Here is a 19038-nt window from a genome sequence, read left to right as displayed (position 1 = left end):
AGCTGCACAGATGGCCTACTGTGCAGCTTTGTAAAATGCTGCAGATTACTGTGCAGCTTTGTACTAAATTATAAATAAGCTAAAATGAGTTTTTATTTTTTCTCGTGTCAGTTGTAAAACAGTTTTTTTGAATTCCAAAGAAATAGAGCAGTGAATTTAAAGAAACCATTTCATAGAATGTTAAAACCTAGAGTAAAACATGAATTGTATTTTATGTGTGCTCTTCGTTCATTTCCACCATTGAACTGCTCGTGTAGAAAGTGTAACTTTAGACCAAAGTATGAACAGAAAGATATTGTAACCATTAAGTGACACGCATGGTTCTTCTTTCACTTTCGCAAATTTTTGAAAGCATTTAAAAACTAGTAACACATAGATAACAGTTTTGTCGAAGAGGTATTTCACTGTGTAAAGTGTGTTCTGTTATTTAAGACAAAGTTCCTTGTATCTGGTAAAATGTATTAAATATATCTCTACATTTGCAATTAAAGAAAAATAAAGTCGTTTGTGGTATAATTTGTTGGACCCGGTAATGAAGGTTTGACTCCTGGGAACAGTATAAGACACCACAAAATAACCATTTTCTGTCTGGGTGACAATAAAATTTTACTGACTCACACAGTAAGCTGACAGTTTGCATGTTTAGGTCTTCGAGTTCTATATTCCGTTTTAACCCTGTTGCTGGAGATTATTTACCACTGGATTTTTTTAATTTATAAAGTGACTAGTGTCGTTCTAGTTTTCATAATGGTCGGTACTAAATTCTGTATCTAGAACTAAATAAACCAAACCTCTCTAAATCTGAGATAAGCATATTCCAAGATAAGCAAGGATAAAATTTAATCAGTATTATTTACTATAACGTAATAGGATTAGAATTACCATACTTATAAACGCTACATTGTTCTTCCCGTGTCTCAGAACTTTCCCTAGAAGAACAATGTATATTTGTATTTCAACCACACTATGTCCTCCATATCCAACGACAACAACACATTACGCTCAGTGACAGAGATCATCAGGTCGGATGGGATATAAGAGAAGTAGTTGTGGTCCAAACACTATATTTTTAAAACCTTTGTTGATACATCGGTTATACAGTAGATCAGACAACATTAAAGTTAGTAGTGAAGTATGTTAATACAACAACATTAAAGTTAGTAGTAAAGTAAGTTGAGCATCGGTTATACTATAGACAATACAACATTAAGGTTGGTAGTGAAGTAAGTTGAAGCATCGGTTATACTATAGACCAAACAACATTAAACGTGTTAGTGAAGTAAGTTGGTGCATCGGTTATACATAGACAAGGCAACATTAAAGGTGGTAGTGAAGAAAATTGAAACATCGGTTATACAATAGACTAGACAAGATTAAGGTTGGTAATGATGTCAGTTGATACGTCGGTTTTAAAGTAGACCAGAGATATTAAAGTTGATAGTGGAGTAAGTCGGTGCATCGGTTATACATAGGACAAGGCAACATTAAAGGTGGTAGTGAAGTAAGTTGATACATCGGTTATACAATAAACCAGACAACATTAAAGTTAGTAGTGAAGTATGTTAATACATCGGTTATACAGTAAACCAGACAACATTAAAGTTAGTGGTAAAGTAAGTTGAAGCATCGGTTATACCATAGACAAGACAACATTAAAGTTGGTAGTGAAGTAAGTTGATACATCGGTTATACAGTAACCAGACAACATTGAAGTTAGCAGTGAAGTATGTTAAAACTTCTGTTATAAAGTAACCCAGACAAAATTAAAGTTAGTAGTAAAGTAAGTTGAAGCATCGGTTATACATAGACAAGGCAACATTAAAGGTGGTTGCACAGAAAATTGAAACATCAGTTATACAATAGACTAGACAAGATTAAGGTTGGTAATGATGTAAGTTGATACATCGGTTTTACAGTATTCCAGAGATATTAAAGTTGATAGTGAAGTAAGTTCGTGCATCGGTTATACATAGGCAAGGCAACATTAAAGGTGGTAGAGAAGTAAGTTGATACATCGGTTATACAGTAGACCAGACAACATTAAAGTTAGTAGTAAAGTAAGTTGAAGCATCGGTTATACATAGACAAGACAACATTAAGTTATGGTTGAGGCTTGTCTGTAAAGTCTAGTTATGGTTGAGGCTTGTCTGTAAAGTCTAGTTATGGTTGAGGCGTGTCTGTAAAGTCTAGTTAGGGTTGAGGCTTGTCTGTAAAGTCTAGTTACGGTTGAGGCTTGTCTGTAAAGTCTAGTTACGGTTGAGGCTTCTGTGTAAAGTCTAGTTATGGTTGAGGCGTGTCTGTAAAGTCTAGTTATGGTTGAGGCTTGTCTCTAAAGTCTAGTTACGGTTGAGGCTTGTCTGTAAAGTCTAGTTATGGTTGAGGCTTGTCTGTAAAGTCTAGTTATGGTTGAGGCGTGTCTGTAAAGTCTAGTTATGGTTGAGGCTTGTCTGTAAAGTCTAGTTATGGTTGAGGCTTGTCTGTAAAGTCTAGTTACGGTTGAGGCTTGTCTGTAAAGCCTAGTTACGGTTGAGGCTTGTCTGTAAAGTCTAGTTACGGTTGAGGCTTGTCTGTAAAGTCTAGTTATGGTTAAGGCTTGTCTGTAAAGTCTAGTTACGGTTGAGGCTTGTATGTAAAGTCTAGTTATGGTTGAGGCTTGTTTGTAAAGTCTAGTTACGGTTGAGGCTTGTCTGTAAAGTCTAGTTATGGTTGAGGCTTATCTGTAAAGTCTAGTTACGGTTGAGTCTATGTGTCGAGTAATTACAGCTATCTCAGCTTTCGATGTAAGGAAATGACAAAAACAATAACAATAAAGGAAATCACTCATTTTCTCTTCGTAATATATAAGGAATTCCACCATAAATTAGTGAGGTGAATTGCATTATTGGTCTTTCTTCCTGCAATATATGAGGATTCATGAGGAATTCAGTTCTTGAATATTTTAGATAAAAGTGTATATAAGGTTAATGAGGTCTGTAACTTATCGATAATTCTAGGGTTAACATGATAATAGCTAGTTCCTCCTTCGTGTTTTTTACTTGTTATTTTCAAAAAGTCCCCCACCTGGTGTCTCAACGATAAATTAGTAGACTTGGATAGATGGAAATTAGGCTTTTATACAGCCATCAAACAAAACATTTCAAATTATTCTGCAGTTATGTTTCAACGTCATATTTATTTTCTGAATTGATTGTGGCGCTACCTGTATTTGATCTCTTAATGAAATTCCTTTCTTTACCAAACTTTTTATATTTTTTGATTCAGCTACATTTTGGGATATTGATCTCATCGTAACAAGATAATTTGGAAAGTTTGGTTGCGAATGTGTATATGGTAGATGGACTTGAAAGTTGGTTAGTTGCCAACCAGAAACAATTCATTACAGTGACACAACAGTCACTGGTAAGCTTGCTTCTATGACATTATTTCACAAAAGACAAGTCAATTTAGCTCTGACTCTGTTTTTTAAAATAATGTCTCTGATTTTCCTTTTAAATTCTTTCTTTGAATATGCTTCAGTTCTGAAATCTACTCGATACGTTACTGCTTTGCCTTAATTTCTCTTCTTTTCATTTATGGAACACTAGATATTTCTCTAACTGTAACACCTCATCTTGATTTTCTTGAACGTTAGATATTTCTCTAACTGTAACACCTCATCTTGATTTTCCTGAACGTTAGATATTTCTGTAACTGTAACACCTCATCTTGATTTTCTTGAACGTTAGATATTTCTGTAACTGTAACACCTCATCGTGATTTTCTTGATCCACCCCGGTTTTTCTTTTCCTTATAGGGTGGGTTGGTCACGTGGTAGAGCTGGGATTTTCGAAGGTGACGGTCCAGATTCGAAGCTGCGCAATATCCCAGAATAGTTCTAGTTTTTTCAGATATGTGTGAATTATAAGAGTGGTAGTGAGTGTTAGGATACTGGACGATTAGATAAACGATTTTTGAGTAATAAAGCACGTCATGTTAATATAGTAATAAGATGACAAATAAAAATTATAAGCAGAAGGAAATGAATTACTGTTGGAGGAAAACATTGTACATGTTTCGACAGAACGTGAACGCGTGAATGACATTCTATCCAAACATTTGTGTTCCCACAAAATAAATTACATCATTTGCCAACTCAGTAGTTCAGAAAACAAACAATCCTTTGAAGTGTAACCTTTGTATATAAATAAACATTAGAGTAATCCAGTTCTTCCCAGCCTCTCTGTGTTTAAATTAATGTTAATTTAAAGCTCAGCTATTTTTAATATTACAAAGATTCTTTAAAGCCAGACATTTTTCAGTATAGGACTGGCCTACTACGTAGGTTTTATTCATAGAATTATAAAATCATAATGACAAGCAAGAATTACCAAACTTGAATCACGTGATTAACTGCGAGAGCAAAGTTACAGGTACATTTAAAATTTGTCAAACGATGTTCGAATAAAAATAGAAATAATCAAATGAAACTAACTGCAACATGCCACAATAAAATGTCGTGTTCTTATAAAACAAAAACGTTAACTATAAAGGAAAGTTGTAATAAATTGATGCGTCAAATGCTTGTTGTATAATTTACATATTTGTTGTTAATCCACATGGACTTAATTTGACGTCCCGTATAAACTAAACTGTCTAGTCTGGCTGATGTAGGCACTGCATGGTGAGAAACTAGTAATGAAGAAACATAGAAGGATAAACACCAAGGTTAACTGAGACATAGCAACGTTTGTGAAAACCAATCATAAGAACACTTACACAGATGGTGCTGATTATAACCCCCAAACATAAGAACACTTACATGTTAAATTATCAGTCACATAGATAGTGCTGGTTATAACCTCCAAACAGGAAAACACGTAGTGTTAGTTATAACCTCGAATTATAAGAAAACTCACGTAAATATTGTTAGTTATAACCTCCATTTATAAGAAAGCTCACATAGTGTTAATTATAACCTCCAATCGTAGGACGCATCCCCGTCGCGCCGAACATGCTCGCCCTCCCAGCCGTGGAGGCGTTATAATGTAACGGTCAATCCCACTATTCGTTGGTAAAAGAGTAGCCCAAGAGTTGGCGGTGGATGGTGATGACTAGCTACCTTCCCTCTAGTCTTACACGGCAAAATTAGGGACGGCTAGCACAGATAGCCCTCGAGTAGCTTTGTGCGAAATTAAAAAAAACAAACAAACCAATCGTAAGAACACTTAGATACATAGTATTTCTTATAACCTTAAAGCATAATAAGTTAAATAGATAGTTTTAGCTATAACCGCCAATCGTAAGAAAACTCACGTAGATAGTGCTGGTTGTAACCTCCAATTATCAGAACATTTATATAGACAGTCTAGGTCAGGGGTTCCCAACCTTTTGGCACTCGCGACCCCTTACCTAAAAGTTTGAAACCCATGTGACCCCCTACTTAGGGCTTACTATCAGCAACTTAATTTTTCTTTTATTTTCTGTGAAGGAGAAGGAAAGAAACATCTAAAAAATATTTTAAAATTCTGTAATTATTTATTAGCAAATTAAATCAAATTGGTCCAACCTGAATTCACAAAAAGAACATATATTTCTTAAAATAATATTAACATAGGTTTGAACAGCTATCCAACCCAGCTAGTGAGATGCCTGATGTTGCATTTCAGCAGCAAGCTTTGAAATTCGTGGCCGAGCGTTTGTTAGAGCCAGTCTCATGTCATCTCTAACATCCAATCTGTTCCTATTCTTTGTTTTTATATTGACAAGAGTGGAAAATCGTGCCTCACACAAGTAGGTAGAAGCAAATGGAACAAGGACACGTAAAGCTATCATGCTGACTTTGGAGTATGACTGATACATAGCGCACCAGAACTGAGTCACGGATTTCACCTTGAAGAGATCACGAGCTGAAGAGTCGTTCCTTAGATCCAGAAATTCATCTTGGATATCATTTGGGATGCTGGATACATCAAGTTCAGTACAAAATGGGTTCCTTACCAGGGCCTCCTGTTCCTGTGATAGCTCAGGGAAGTAACGCTCGACTTCCTTTTCTAGAGACTGAAGATGTTCGGTAATCTCATCCTTGAGGAACTGATCCAGTTGGATCTGGGATTCTTCCGTCACTCCACAAAGTTTTTCAAACATAGCGATGTTTCCAAGATTGGTTTTCCGGCGCCAGTTCTGCAGTTTGGAAACAAAGGCCCGAAGACTATCTTGAAAAAGGAGAACATGTGTCTCCCTTCCTTGAAGCTTCAAATTGAGCTTGTTCAGCTGGTCAAAATGTCGGCTAGGTACGCAACCCTTTTATTCCATGCTTCATCTTCGAAGTGAGCTACAAGATCTTTCCTTTCTTGAGTCTCCAGGAATAGCTTTATTTCATCTTTCATTTCAAAGACACGATTAATAACGTTTCTTTTCAACAACCAACGTACTGCTGTGTAGAAGAGAAGGACTTCGTGGTCAGCATTCATGTCTTTGCATAGTTCTTTGAATAGGCGAGTGTTGAGTGCTTGAGTCTTCACATAATTTACAATTTTGATTACAGATTCAAGCACTTCCTGCAGAGAGGCAGGGAGAGTCTTACTGGCGAGAGCGTATCGGTGAATCATGCAGTGGATGCCCTTTGCTTGAGGTGCTAGCTTCTTCACTCTCGACTGGAATCCTGATTTCGATCCCAGCATAGCCAGTGCCCCATCCGTACAAACCCCACACACGTTTTCCCGTTGAAGATCTTCGTCTTGAAAAAAAGTTGAAACTTTTCCCATGACATCATCAGCTTTTGTTGTGGTTTCAAGTGCACTGCAGAATAAGAATTCGTCTTTGATGTCACCTGAATTAATGTATCTCACGAAGACAAGCAACTGAGAACATGAACTTACATCTGTTGACTCGTCGAGCTGAAAGGAGAACAAAGGGGAACCCTTGATTTCAGTCAAAACCTGTTCCTTCACATCCATAGACATTTTAGAAATGAGCCTCTGTATAGTATTATTTGACAGGAATACTTGCTGCATTTTCTTTGCACTGGCTTCTCCAAGAATAAGATTTACTGCTTTCATCATACAGGGTTTAAGACGTGTCTCTCCAATCGTGTGAGGCTTTTTTTGTTTAGCAATTTCGAATGCAATCTCATATGAAGCTTTCACTACGGCTGCACTCTGCTGCTGAAACGACCCACTTCTATCGATTCTTTGGCTTTTAAGACACCGTTCATGCCGTTTGAAGAAATCCAAACCCTTCTTTGCGTGTTCTGGATGTTTCATCTCGAGATGACGCTTGCGTTTTGATGGTTTAATTGACTCTGCACTCAGGACAGCATGGCACAAAACACACTGTGGTTTCTCGATGCCGTCGTTGGCGAGCACAGTGGTGAAACCAATGTTGAGGTAGCATTCTGAGTATCTGCGTCGTTTAGCCATGGACACAACTCACCTCTACTGCTTACTTATCTCCTTGTTAAAATAAAATAAAATTGTTGAATAATGAACACTTTGGCAACTGTAGATCTTACACTGACTACTTGTGGGGGGTGCAGGTAGAGTAATGATGGGGTAAGTATTGGGAGGGAAGGGAGCGTGGCCAGTCGCTCAATTCGTCATCCACCAATCAGCAACGGACATGTGACTTACGTGTCGACAGCGAGCACACACACACTTAATCACAGCTAAACAGACACACAAGCATACGTACATGCGCGTGCACTCACATACTCACTACTCACTAGTACACACATACATACAGTTGCGGACACATACACATTCACACAGGCACATTCACTCACAGGCACGCATACATACACCCATAATATCACCTAATGACATTGAACTAACGTAGCACACGTTTTGCTTTGCACCGAAACAAAAAAAAATGTAAGAGCATGAAAATGTAATTGATGAAATAAAATCAATGTTATCCCAAGCTACTTCTAACAAGGCTACGCGACTCCCCTGCCAAGGCTTTGTGACCCCCTGCCAAGGCTTCGCGACCCCCCAGGGGTTGGGAACCCCTGGTTTAGGTTTACTTCCCCAGAATGTCTTACCTTGAATCTAGTGGTTTTTTACTGTAATAAGAATGTACATGAACGATTTGGTTTTCACTTTTAACTAATATAACCACATCATTTAGAAAATAAGAAAAACCACGTTACACATATTTCAACATTAGTATAGAGTTCTTCAGTTTAAAGGACTACAATAATGGTAAATTTATTTGCTATTTGTTATTTTTGTATAAAGCCGGCCATCCGCTAGTACAGTGGTATGTCTTCAGAATTAAAAACACTAAAATCAGAGATTCGATTCCCCTCGGTGGGCTCAGCAGATAGCCCAATGTCGCTTTACCATAAGAAACACACACGCGTAAAGTCGTGTAGCCATTCCTAATACTAAACTTTAAGACTCGAAGAAAACAAACAACTAGTCAACAACACCCGTCACCAGCACTTGTCTTTACGAAAGAGTAGGAATTAACAGTCACTCTCATGATGCATCTAGGTTCATTTTAGTGGTAATGATATGATATACGAATCATGAACCTTCGGAGTCACAACCGTTTTGAAATAATTTTCTTTCGTTGTAAGTCTGATATACGTGATTTTCTTGTACATTTTTGTATGCATACACTCTTAGCAGTCAACAGTAAATGTTTTAAAGGTATAGTTCATAATAAAAAATATTCACATGGTTAAAGGTGATTGAACAGTAGCTTTCCTTGCACTAAGTTTGATATCAGATGAAACAAGTTATGAAAAAGTAATATTTCACATTCAAGTTCATGAAATAATGAAAAACGTCCAGAAAAACAAAGAACAACTAACTTCTTGTGATGGGACGGTGGGGAGGATTTATGGTTTCAGAGGCTTTGAAAAGTGGTAACGTTATTATTTTATAGGACTGAAGTATGCTGAGATGTAGACTAAATTGAGACGTAGATTCCAGGTTCGACTTCACAGACCTTATTAATATCAGTGACTGCATCCGGTCTAGCCAGGATATGATGAAATGCCGAAGAAAACTGATTAGAACCTAGTTTCCATTTTAATGGCAAGCGCTAATCATTAGAATTCATATTTCACATTACGATACAGTAGACTTCGTCGATACAAGAATCACACAAAGTCTGCGCAATGGGGACTACCTCGGTCTGCCACCTATTGTTGAAAGTTTTAATTATATTAATTACACGACGGCAGTAACTATAATAGCACAACATGGGTTTGATGAAATTAAATCCGTTACCGTAATAGTAGTTCACTTATCACCATATAAACTGAGTGATAGAGAAAAATACCCTTCAGCTCTTCGGTTCTTCCATGGTTTATCTTTTACAGTTTCACACTTTGATAATTATAGATTTTCGAATTTTAGCTCAGAGACTTGAAATCAAATACTATTTTACTGAGTGCAAAAGAAAGATTAGAGACTCAGAAAAACGTGTGTATTGTAGTTATGCCTACTCTATCGTTTTGGGGAAAACTCACGCAATCTAATAAGATATAGAACTAAAAATGTTTTCTATATCATGAAAATACAGAACTACTAAATGTTTTATATTTAAAGAGGACGTAGATTTTAATACCTGATAAAGAAATGAAGGTACTATGATAAATGAGGTGGATTACATCAATGTGAAGGAAGGAAGGTAGTGGTAGTAAGCAAACTGAATTACATTAACATGAAGGAAGTTAGTGGTAACAAATAAAATGAATTACATTAACAAGGAGATAATGGTACTAAATAAACTGGATACATCAACATGAAAGAAATAATGTAGTGGTACTAAATAAATTGGATTACAACAATGTGAAGGAAGGAAGGTAGTGGTACTAAGTAAACTGGGTCACATCAACATGAAGGAAGGTAGTGGTACTAAGTAAATTGAATTACATCAACATGAAGGACGGTAGTGGTACTAAGTAAATTGAATTACATTAACATAAATGGAGGTAGTGGTACCAAGTAAACTGAATTACATCAACATGAAGTTTGTGATACCACTAAATCAAAGAAAGTGGTTATTAATATTATTTATGATCCATCTGAAAGAAACATGCTCATAGAAACAGTGGTATTGGTACTTATAAATTATTAGGCATTTTACTCAGACATTTCACACAGTATGTATTTAATGAATTTACAAACTATAACAGTTTATGTTAAGTATTATAGAACAGATGACGACATTAATCTGGTCAGCTTTGCCCTAGGTCTGATGTGTGGTGCAGTTTGTTCAGAAGAGAGGAGACCTATAGCATCTTTCAGAACTAATATTAATTTTTGTTTGTTCTTTTTTTATGCAAAACAACCGGTATATGCGCTAGTTTCACCGCAGGTATTGAGCATTCGATTTTAGATCTATGTTAAGCTTACCTCCTGAGCCGGCAGGTGAACTATAAAGAAGCGTCACTTTCAGTTGATTATTGGTTAATATGGGTTCTAGAGTAGCGTCGGAGGTAACTAACATTACGTCATCATGAAAACCCATGGCTGAATAAATTTGGAGATGTAAACCCTACCATTACACTCTAGACCATGGGTGGGCAACTCCATGGCCACTTGCCAAATGCGGCTAGTGGATAGCACAATTGTGACCAGCTCGAGTTTAGGAATCAGCTCTTTCCGTCATTTATTTTTATCACAAGTTTGGTAATCAGCAACTGCACTGCCTTACGTCATCACTAATGTTGGGAGCTTCATCACTGCCACAGACTCCGCCCATTTTGTAACGTCAGTCTGGTTTAGATGTTTGTTATCAAATGTGCGTTGTTTTGTATGCGCTTGCAAACATATTTTTATTGTGAAACATTCAAGTGTTTAAATATATTTTGTTTTTAATCTCATCATATGGATAAATGGACAATTAGAAAACGAAAGAATCCATATGATAGTGTAAATAAAGATGATTTAACTGATTCTGGAACTACTACCGAAAATAGAATGGCGCGTGACTAGAAAAACGTGAAACGAGAATTTAACGAAAGTTGGAAGTTGAAGGTTGCAGTGATTGAAGTAAATAATAAGCCAGTGTGTCTTTTGTGTAACAAAGTGTTTAGGAATAATAAAGTATACAACCTTAAGCAACACTTTAACAATTTTCACAAAGAATTTGATATAAAATTTCCAGTTGATAGCAAAAATCGTATGAATGAAATTAGCCGTCTGAAAGCACAACTTCATTAACAAAAGGAAGGTCTAAAAGATTTTTATCATCGATATAACTAGTTATATAGTATAGCAATAAAGTAGCTTGGATTGTAGCTTAAAAAATAAATCTTTTTCTGATGCTGAACTAGTAAATGAAATATTGATTGTAGTCATTGAAACTGTGTGGAGAATTATGATTCAAAAATAAAAGATGATATTCTTTAAAAGGTAAATAATTTGCAATTAAGTCGAAGAACAATTGTCCGAAGAATGCTAGAGTTAGCGAAAGACATAGAAAATCAGTTGCTTGAACAACTAAAAGACTGTTTGTACTTTTCTTTAACACTAGATGGGTCAAAAGATGTTAGTGACACTGTACAGTTGATATTTTGGGTTCGATATGTAACTTCAGATCTTCAAGTGAGAGGAGAAACGCTTGGCCTTTGTGTATTACGAGATCGAACATGTGGCAAAAAACATCTTTGAAATATTTCTTGAAATGCCAAAGAAATTCATTCTGGATTTTAAAAAACTGGTTTCTGTCACAACAAACGGTGCTCCCGACATGACTGAGGCGAAATTAGGGTTTGTTTCTCTTTTGAAGCAGCATTTAATTGAAAATAATGTGAATTCCACGCTGCCATCTTTCCATTGAATTTTGCATCAGGAAAATTTCTGTGCTCAGATGTCTAAAAGTGATGAATTGAAAATTTTTATGTACATTGTTATAAAAATTATGAATTATAATAGAAGTGGAATATCTCTCATCTATCGACAGTTTGTTGAGTCTTTGAAGAAAAGCAGTGATTGTACTTTTGATGATCTTACTGATTTTGCTAATGTAAGATGGTTAAGTAGAGAAAAAGTCTTGGAACGATTTACTTCCTTATTTCCTCAAATAAAAAAGTATCTTGTTAAAAAAGGTAAGATTGAAAATTTCCCTGAAATTGAAACTTTGTCATGGCAGTGTGGTTTACACTATCTGTGCAACATGGTGGCTCACTTGAATAATTTGAATACAAAGCTTCAGAGAAGAGGTAAAATAATAAGTGAGCAATGACACTCTATTCATGAATTTCAGTTAAAGCTGAACCTCCTTGCAGAACAATTACAAAAGAATGATTTGACATATTTTGAAAAGTTGAATAATAAGGATTATGATTTCTCTGATGCTAAAGATGATCTCTAGGTAAACCGGATCAAAAATCTATCTCGAAAATTTAAATCACGTTTCTCCGAATTTAAAAAAAAATTGAAATTGATATTTGAAATTTTCTATGATCCCTTTCAATTTGACTTAAGAAATTTCAATAAGGAAATTACATCTTTTTTGTCTTTGGATAAGTGTGGATTCGAAGACGAGATGGTTACCCTGTAAAGTGTAGAACACATAAAAGGTAAACAAAAATGTTCTATCAGAGAAATGTGGCTCACTATTCTGATGAATGAGAGTCTTCCAAAGTTAAAGATAGCAATTTGAAAATTATTTTCCATGTTTGGATCCACATGGATGTGTAAGTCAACATTTTCTACGCTAGACCTTCTCAAGTCTAGATACAGATCTCGTCTTACTGATATAAATTGAGAGGCAGAGCTAAGATGCTCATTGAGCATAGATATTAAGCCAAATTTCACGAAAGTTGTTGATGAAAACCCCCCATTAATTTTCACTTTGAAGGTTAGTTGAAATGTAATTCTTTTGATCAGACTAACATCTTTCTTTCTTTTTTTTTTAATAGTGTAACCAACGATGTTTTTTTATAGCCACAGTTGTGGCCACTATGAAAAATGAGTTTCCACCCCTGCTTCAGACGTTATGTGTGTGATTACGTTTAGCATAATGGGGTGTAGGTAAGGGGTGAAGCTTTTCTCTACTATTTAAACTCTCAGTGTAGTTCTATGAAACCTAAAACTGCTGTCGTTTGTGAAAGGTGTGGTTCACAAAGTCGTGATTTACCTGCCGCGATTTTTTTGAAAAACAAGTTATCCACGCCCTGGTAGATTTTCCTTTTGAACTTAAATAAAATTTTATCTTGTCGAGTTAATAACACTTTAAATAACAGCTTAGTATCTTAAGTATAAAAAATGATATTTAAAGATTCCATCTACGTCTAATAATAGTACTACTACCACCGTACTATACCAAGTTTTAATGTTCTAAAAAAAATATGTGACGTCATTGTCGTCGTATATTAGTCAAAAACATCGTTATGTAAAGAACTTATCTGTGGTAAGGTGTATATAGAACTTGCATATACACCTATGTAAGATGTATACACAGATTAGATTGTTTGTTGTTTAGCCCAAAGCTACATCATGGGCTTCTTTTTGCTGTTTCCACAACGAAATTCGATTTTTAGCGTCAGACTTACCACTGTGGACGACACAGGACAGGCCGTGGAGCTCTCTCTATGTAATTGCAAAGTTTCTAGTTATGATTTAGTACACAGAAGATAAGGGACAGTTTGTTGAGGTCAGCTTTATTGGCAATCGTGAAAAGTCAGTTTGTGTTCTACATATCAAACTGTCGTTTTATTCTGATGTGCTGCATTAGAAATTGCATGCAAATATCATAAAAACTAAACGATAGATTGTCTATTTTTCACGTAAATTTATAATGTTATAGAAACAATCGAAATATTGGTTGATGAGTCGGCGGCGGCTGATAAAATTCCATTGCATAAGTTTGTAGTAAGAAAACAAAACAGTCATTACCTCAAGTAATTATCACATGTTATCAATTTATTTATTGAATGTCCGTATAAAGAAGACGCAATCACATAAGTTAAAACAGATTTATTATCTCACTGCTAGGTTCGGCTCTCTTTATTCTTTCCACCTGTTTTCTGGAAGGATCGAACATGAATATTTGTAAATCAACGCCATTCTCCACCAGAGCCAAGTCTCTGAGAGAAAAGTTCGGGTCTAAACGAAGTTTTTCCGAGAACTTGAGAGATTCCCCAACATTGAAAACTGAGCTTCTGTCTCCGGTTTCTGAGCGACAGACGATAACTGACTGTATAAAGTTCAAGCCTTACTCCACCCTGTCCGAGGACACATACTGTAGCGCGCTGGACATCAATTGTCAGCAGGGGGAGCCCAGATTTCCATGGCAAAGAGATGCCGCTGCTCAATGTGATATATCGCCGGGGGAAAACAACCCCTTTTCTTCTCTTTCGTCATCTCCTATAATTCAGAGCAGGAGATTTCTTCAGTCTACTGACTATAAGTGCAAGCCAAAATTTGATCACAAATACACATCCAAACCGGAAGTACCACAGGGAAGGTTTGACGTTAAGAGTGACGTCACCTCTCGTCGAAAAGATAGTTCCGGACTTCAGCGGACCATGTCCTTAGAGCGTGGAAAATGTAGATCCAGACTTGTCCACCAGATGTCGGTAGACGAAAGTAGGATCGGTCAGCTACACCCGTATGTACCCCATCATGTACAGACTCTTACCCCCAGTTTAGAAGGCGACTCTTCTAGTGAGGGTATTACCCCTATGGTAAAAAACATCAGCGTCCCTACATCTCGCACAACAATGACTGCTCAGGAAATACAGCCTCATACGTCATCTGGTGCCACATTACGAAAACCCAGCGGGGGTGAGCTAAGGAAACTACGTTTTATGCGAAAAGAAACACACTCTGCCCCAGATTCTCTAGAGGAAATTACCCCTCAGACGCCGGATAGAAATATAAACAACTATTTCAACATACAGAGATTTCTCGACATCACAATGTCTAATGCTTTGCCAAGCAGTGACCCTCGAGATGGCCACTTTCATCTAAGCCTTCCGCCACAGAATGGTAAGTTTCAAATAAGTTATATATTCTTTGACGACATGTTGGAAGGTAGAACAAGTTTTCGACAATTTTTTGGATATTGATAAAAAAATATTCAGTTTGTTTTCTTCCATCAATGTTTTATGTCTATAGAACAGTGCAGTACTGTTGTTGTTTCCGTTTCACTTCTAGAGATACAAGACTGTTCTCGTAACACGTGAGGAATGTTTGTGATATTCACTTCTAGAAATACAAGACTGTTCTCGTAACACGTGAGGAATGTTTGTGATATTCACTTCTAGAAATACAAGACTGTTCTCGTAACACGTGTAAAATGTTTCTGATATTCACTTCTAAAGATACAACACTGTTTCGTAACACGTGCGGAATGTTTCTGATATTCACTTCTTGAGATACAAGACTGTTCTTGTAACACGTGCGGAATGTTTCTTATTTTCATTTAAAGAAATGCAATACTGTACTCGTTACACGTGCTGAATGGTTTTCATATTCACTTCTTGAGATGCAAGACTGTTCTCGTTACACATGCTGAATTGTTTTCATATTCACTTCTTGAGATGCAAGACAGATCTCGTAAAACGTGTAGAATGTTTCTGATATTCACTTCTAGAGATGCAAGACTGATCTCGTAAAACGTGTAGAATGTTTCTGATATTCACTTCTAGAGATACAAGACTGTTCTTCTAACACGTGTGGAATGTTTCTGATATTCACTTCAAAAGATACAATACTGTTCTCGTAACACGTGTGGAATTTTTCTGATATTTATTTCTAGAGATACAAGACTGTTCTCGTAACACGTGTAAAATGTTTCTGATATTCACTTCTAAAGATACAAGACTGTTGTCGTAACACATGTGGAATGTTTCTGATGTTCACTTCTAGAGATACAAGATTGTTGTCGTTACACATATGGAATGTTTCTGATTTTCACTTCCAGAGACACTAGTCTGTTTTCGTAGCACGTGTGGAATGTTTCTGATATTCACTTCTAGATATAGAAGACTGTTCTTGTAACACGTGCGGAATGTTTCTGATATTCACTTGTAGAGATGCAATACTGTTCTCGTAACACGTGTTGTATGTTTCAGATATTCACTTCTTAGGATACAAGACTGTTCTCGTAGCACGTGCAAAATATTTCTTACATTCACTTCTAGATATACAATACTGTTCTTTAACACGTGCTGAATGTTTCTGATATTCTCTTCTAGATATGAAAGACTGTTCTTGTAACACGTGCGGAATGTTTCTGATATTCACTTCTAGAGATGAAATACTCTTCTCGTAACACGTGTGAAATGTTTCTGATAATCACTTCTTGAGATACAAGACTGTTTTCGTTACACATGTGGAATATTTCTGATACTCACTTCTAGAAATACAAGACTGTTCTTGTAACACATGTGGAATGTTTTCATATTCACTTCTTGAGATGCAAGTCTGTTCTCGTAACACATGTGGAATGGTTTTGATATTCACTTCTTCAGATACAAGACTGTTGTCGAAACACGTGTGGAATGTTTCTGATATTCACTTCTTGAGATGCAAGACTGTTCTTGTAACACATGTGGAATGGTTTTCATATTAACTTATTGAGATGCAAGTCTGTTCTCGTAACACGTGCGGAATGGTTTTGATATTCACTTCTTCAGATAGACGACTGATGTAGAAAAACTTGTGGAATGTTTCTGATATTCACTTCTTGAGATGCAAGACTGTTCTCGTAACACATGTGGAATGTTTATGATACTCACTTCTAGAAATACAAGACTGTTCTTGTAACACATGTGGAATGTTTCTTATATTCACTTCCAGATATACAAGACTGTTCTTTTAAAACGTGCTGAATGTTTCTTATATTCTCTTCAAGATATAAAAAACTGTTCTTGTTACACGTGCGGAATGTTTCTGATATTCACTTCTAGAGATGCAATGCTGTTCTCGTAACACGTGCTGAATGTTTCTGACATTCACTTCTAGAAATACAAGAATGTTCTTGTAACACGTGTGAGATATTTCTAGTATTCACTTCTAGAGATGCAATACTGTTCTCGTAACACGTGTGGTATGTTTGAGATGTTCACTTCCAGAGATAATAGTCTGTTCTCGTAAGAAGTGCTGAATGGATTTGATATTCACTTCTAGAAATACGAGAATGTTCTCGTAACACGTGTGGAATGTTTCTGATATTGACATCCAGAGATACTAGTCTGTTTTCGTAGCACGTGTGGAATGTTTCTGATATTCACTTCTAGATATAGAAGACTGTTCTTGTAACACGTTCGGAATGTTTTTGATATTCACTTCTAGAGATAATAGTCTGTTCTCGTAACACGTGCGGAATGGATTTGATATTAATTTCTAGAGATACAAGAATGTTCTCGTAACAAAAGTTGGAATGTTTCTGATATTCACTTCTAGAGACATAAGACTGTTCTCGTTACACGTGAGGAATGTTTCTGATGATCACTTGTAGAGATACAAGACTGTTGTCGTTACACCTGTGGAATGTTTGAGATATTCACTTCCAGAGATTTTTGTTTGTTTTCGTAGCACGTGTGGAATGTTAATGATATTCACTTCTAGAAATACAAGAATGTTCTTGTAACACGTGTGAGATATTTCTGGTATTAACTTCTAGAGATGCAATACTGTTCTCCTAACACGTGCGGAATGGTTTTGATATTCACTTCTAGAGATACAATGCTGTTGTTGATACACGTGCTGAGTGTTTCTGATATTCACTTCTAGAAATACAAGAATGTTCTTTTAACACGTGCTGAATGTTTCTAATATTCTCTTTTAGATGTAAAAGACTGTTCTTGTAACACGTGCGGATAGTTTCTGATATTCACTTCTAGAAATACAAGAATGTTCTTTTAACACGTGCTGAATGTTTCTGATATTCTATTTTAGATATAAAAGACTGCTCTTGTAACACGTGCGGAATGTTTCTTATTTTCATTTAAAGAGATGCAATACTGTTCTCCTTACACGTGCTGAATGGTTTTCATATTCAATTCCTGAGAATCAAGACTGATCTCGTAACACGTGTGGAATGGATTTGATATTCACTTCTAGAGATACAAGACTGTTCTCGTAACACGTGTGGAATGTTTCTGATAGTCATTTCCAGAGATATAACAACGTTCTCGTAACAAGTGTGGAATGTTTCTGATATTCACTTCTAGAGATACAAGACTGTTGTCGTTACACATGTGGAATGTTTCTGATATTCATTTCTAGAAATACAAGACTGTTCTTGTAACACGTGCGGAATGTTTCTTATTTTCATTTAAAGAGATGCAATAGTGTTCTCGTTACACGTGCTGAATGGTTTTCATATTCAATTCCTGAGATGCAAGACTGTTCTCGTAACACGTGTGGAATGTTTCTGATATTACATTCTAGAGATACAAGACTGTTCTCGTAACACGTGTGGAATGTTTCTGATATTCACTTCTAGAGATACAAGACTGTTCTCGTTACACTTGTGGAATGTTTCTGATATTCTCTTCTAGATATAGAAGACTGTTCTTGTAACACATGTGGAATGGTTTTCATATTCACTTCTTGAGATGCAAGTCTGTTCTCATAACACGTGTGGAATATTTCTAATATTCACTACTAGAGATCAAAGTCTGTTCTCGTAGCACGTGTGGAATGTTTCTGATATTCACTTGAGATCAAAGTCTGTTCTCGTAGCACGTGTGGAATGTTTCTGATATTCACTCCTAGAGATATAAGACTGTTCTTGTGATACGTGTTGAATGTTTCTGATATTCACTTCATGAGATAAAAGACTGTTCTCGTAACACGTGCGGAATGTTTCTGATATTCACTTCTAGAGATGCAATAATGTTCTCGTAACACGTGCTAAATGTTTCTGACATTCACTTCTAGAAATACGAGAATGTTCTTGTAACACGTGTGAGATATTTCTGGTATTCACTTCTAGAGATGAAATACTGTTCTCGTAACACGTGTGGTATGTTTGTGATGTTCACTTCCAGAGATAATAGTCTGTTCTCGTAAGACGTGCTGAATGGATTTGATATTCACTTCTAGAAATACGAGAATGTTCTCGTAACACGTGTGGAATGTTTCT

At 36.2% G+C, this 19038-nt stretch overlaps 1 protein-coding gene across 1 annotated transcript in view; it reads left to right on the top strand.

Annotated features, from left to right (window-relative positions):
• Positions 1-19038, top strand: part of LOC143239685 (pleckstrin homology domain-containing family G member 7-like) — a 406704-nt gene that overhangs the window by 32763 nt on the left and 354903 nt on the right. Inside the window, exon 2 of the mRNA XM_076481047.1 lies at positions 13935-14930. Within this exon, the coding sequence (XP_076337162.1) occupies positions 13935-14930 (996 nt within the window). The remainder of the gene's footprint in view (positions 1-13934; positions 14931-19038) is intronic.

The sequence above is a fragment of the Tachypleus tridentatus genome, chromosome 13 (genome assembly GCF_004210375.1).
Source record: "Tachypleus tridentatus isolate NWPU-2018 chromosome 13, ASM421037v1, whole genome shotgun sequence".
In the NCBI taxonomy this organism is placed as follows: Eukaryota; Metazoa; Arthropoda; class Merostomata; order Xiphosura; family Limulidae; genus Tachypleus; species Tachypleus tridentatus.
This window is presented reverse-complemented; position numbering and strand designations above follow the sequence as displayed.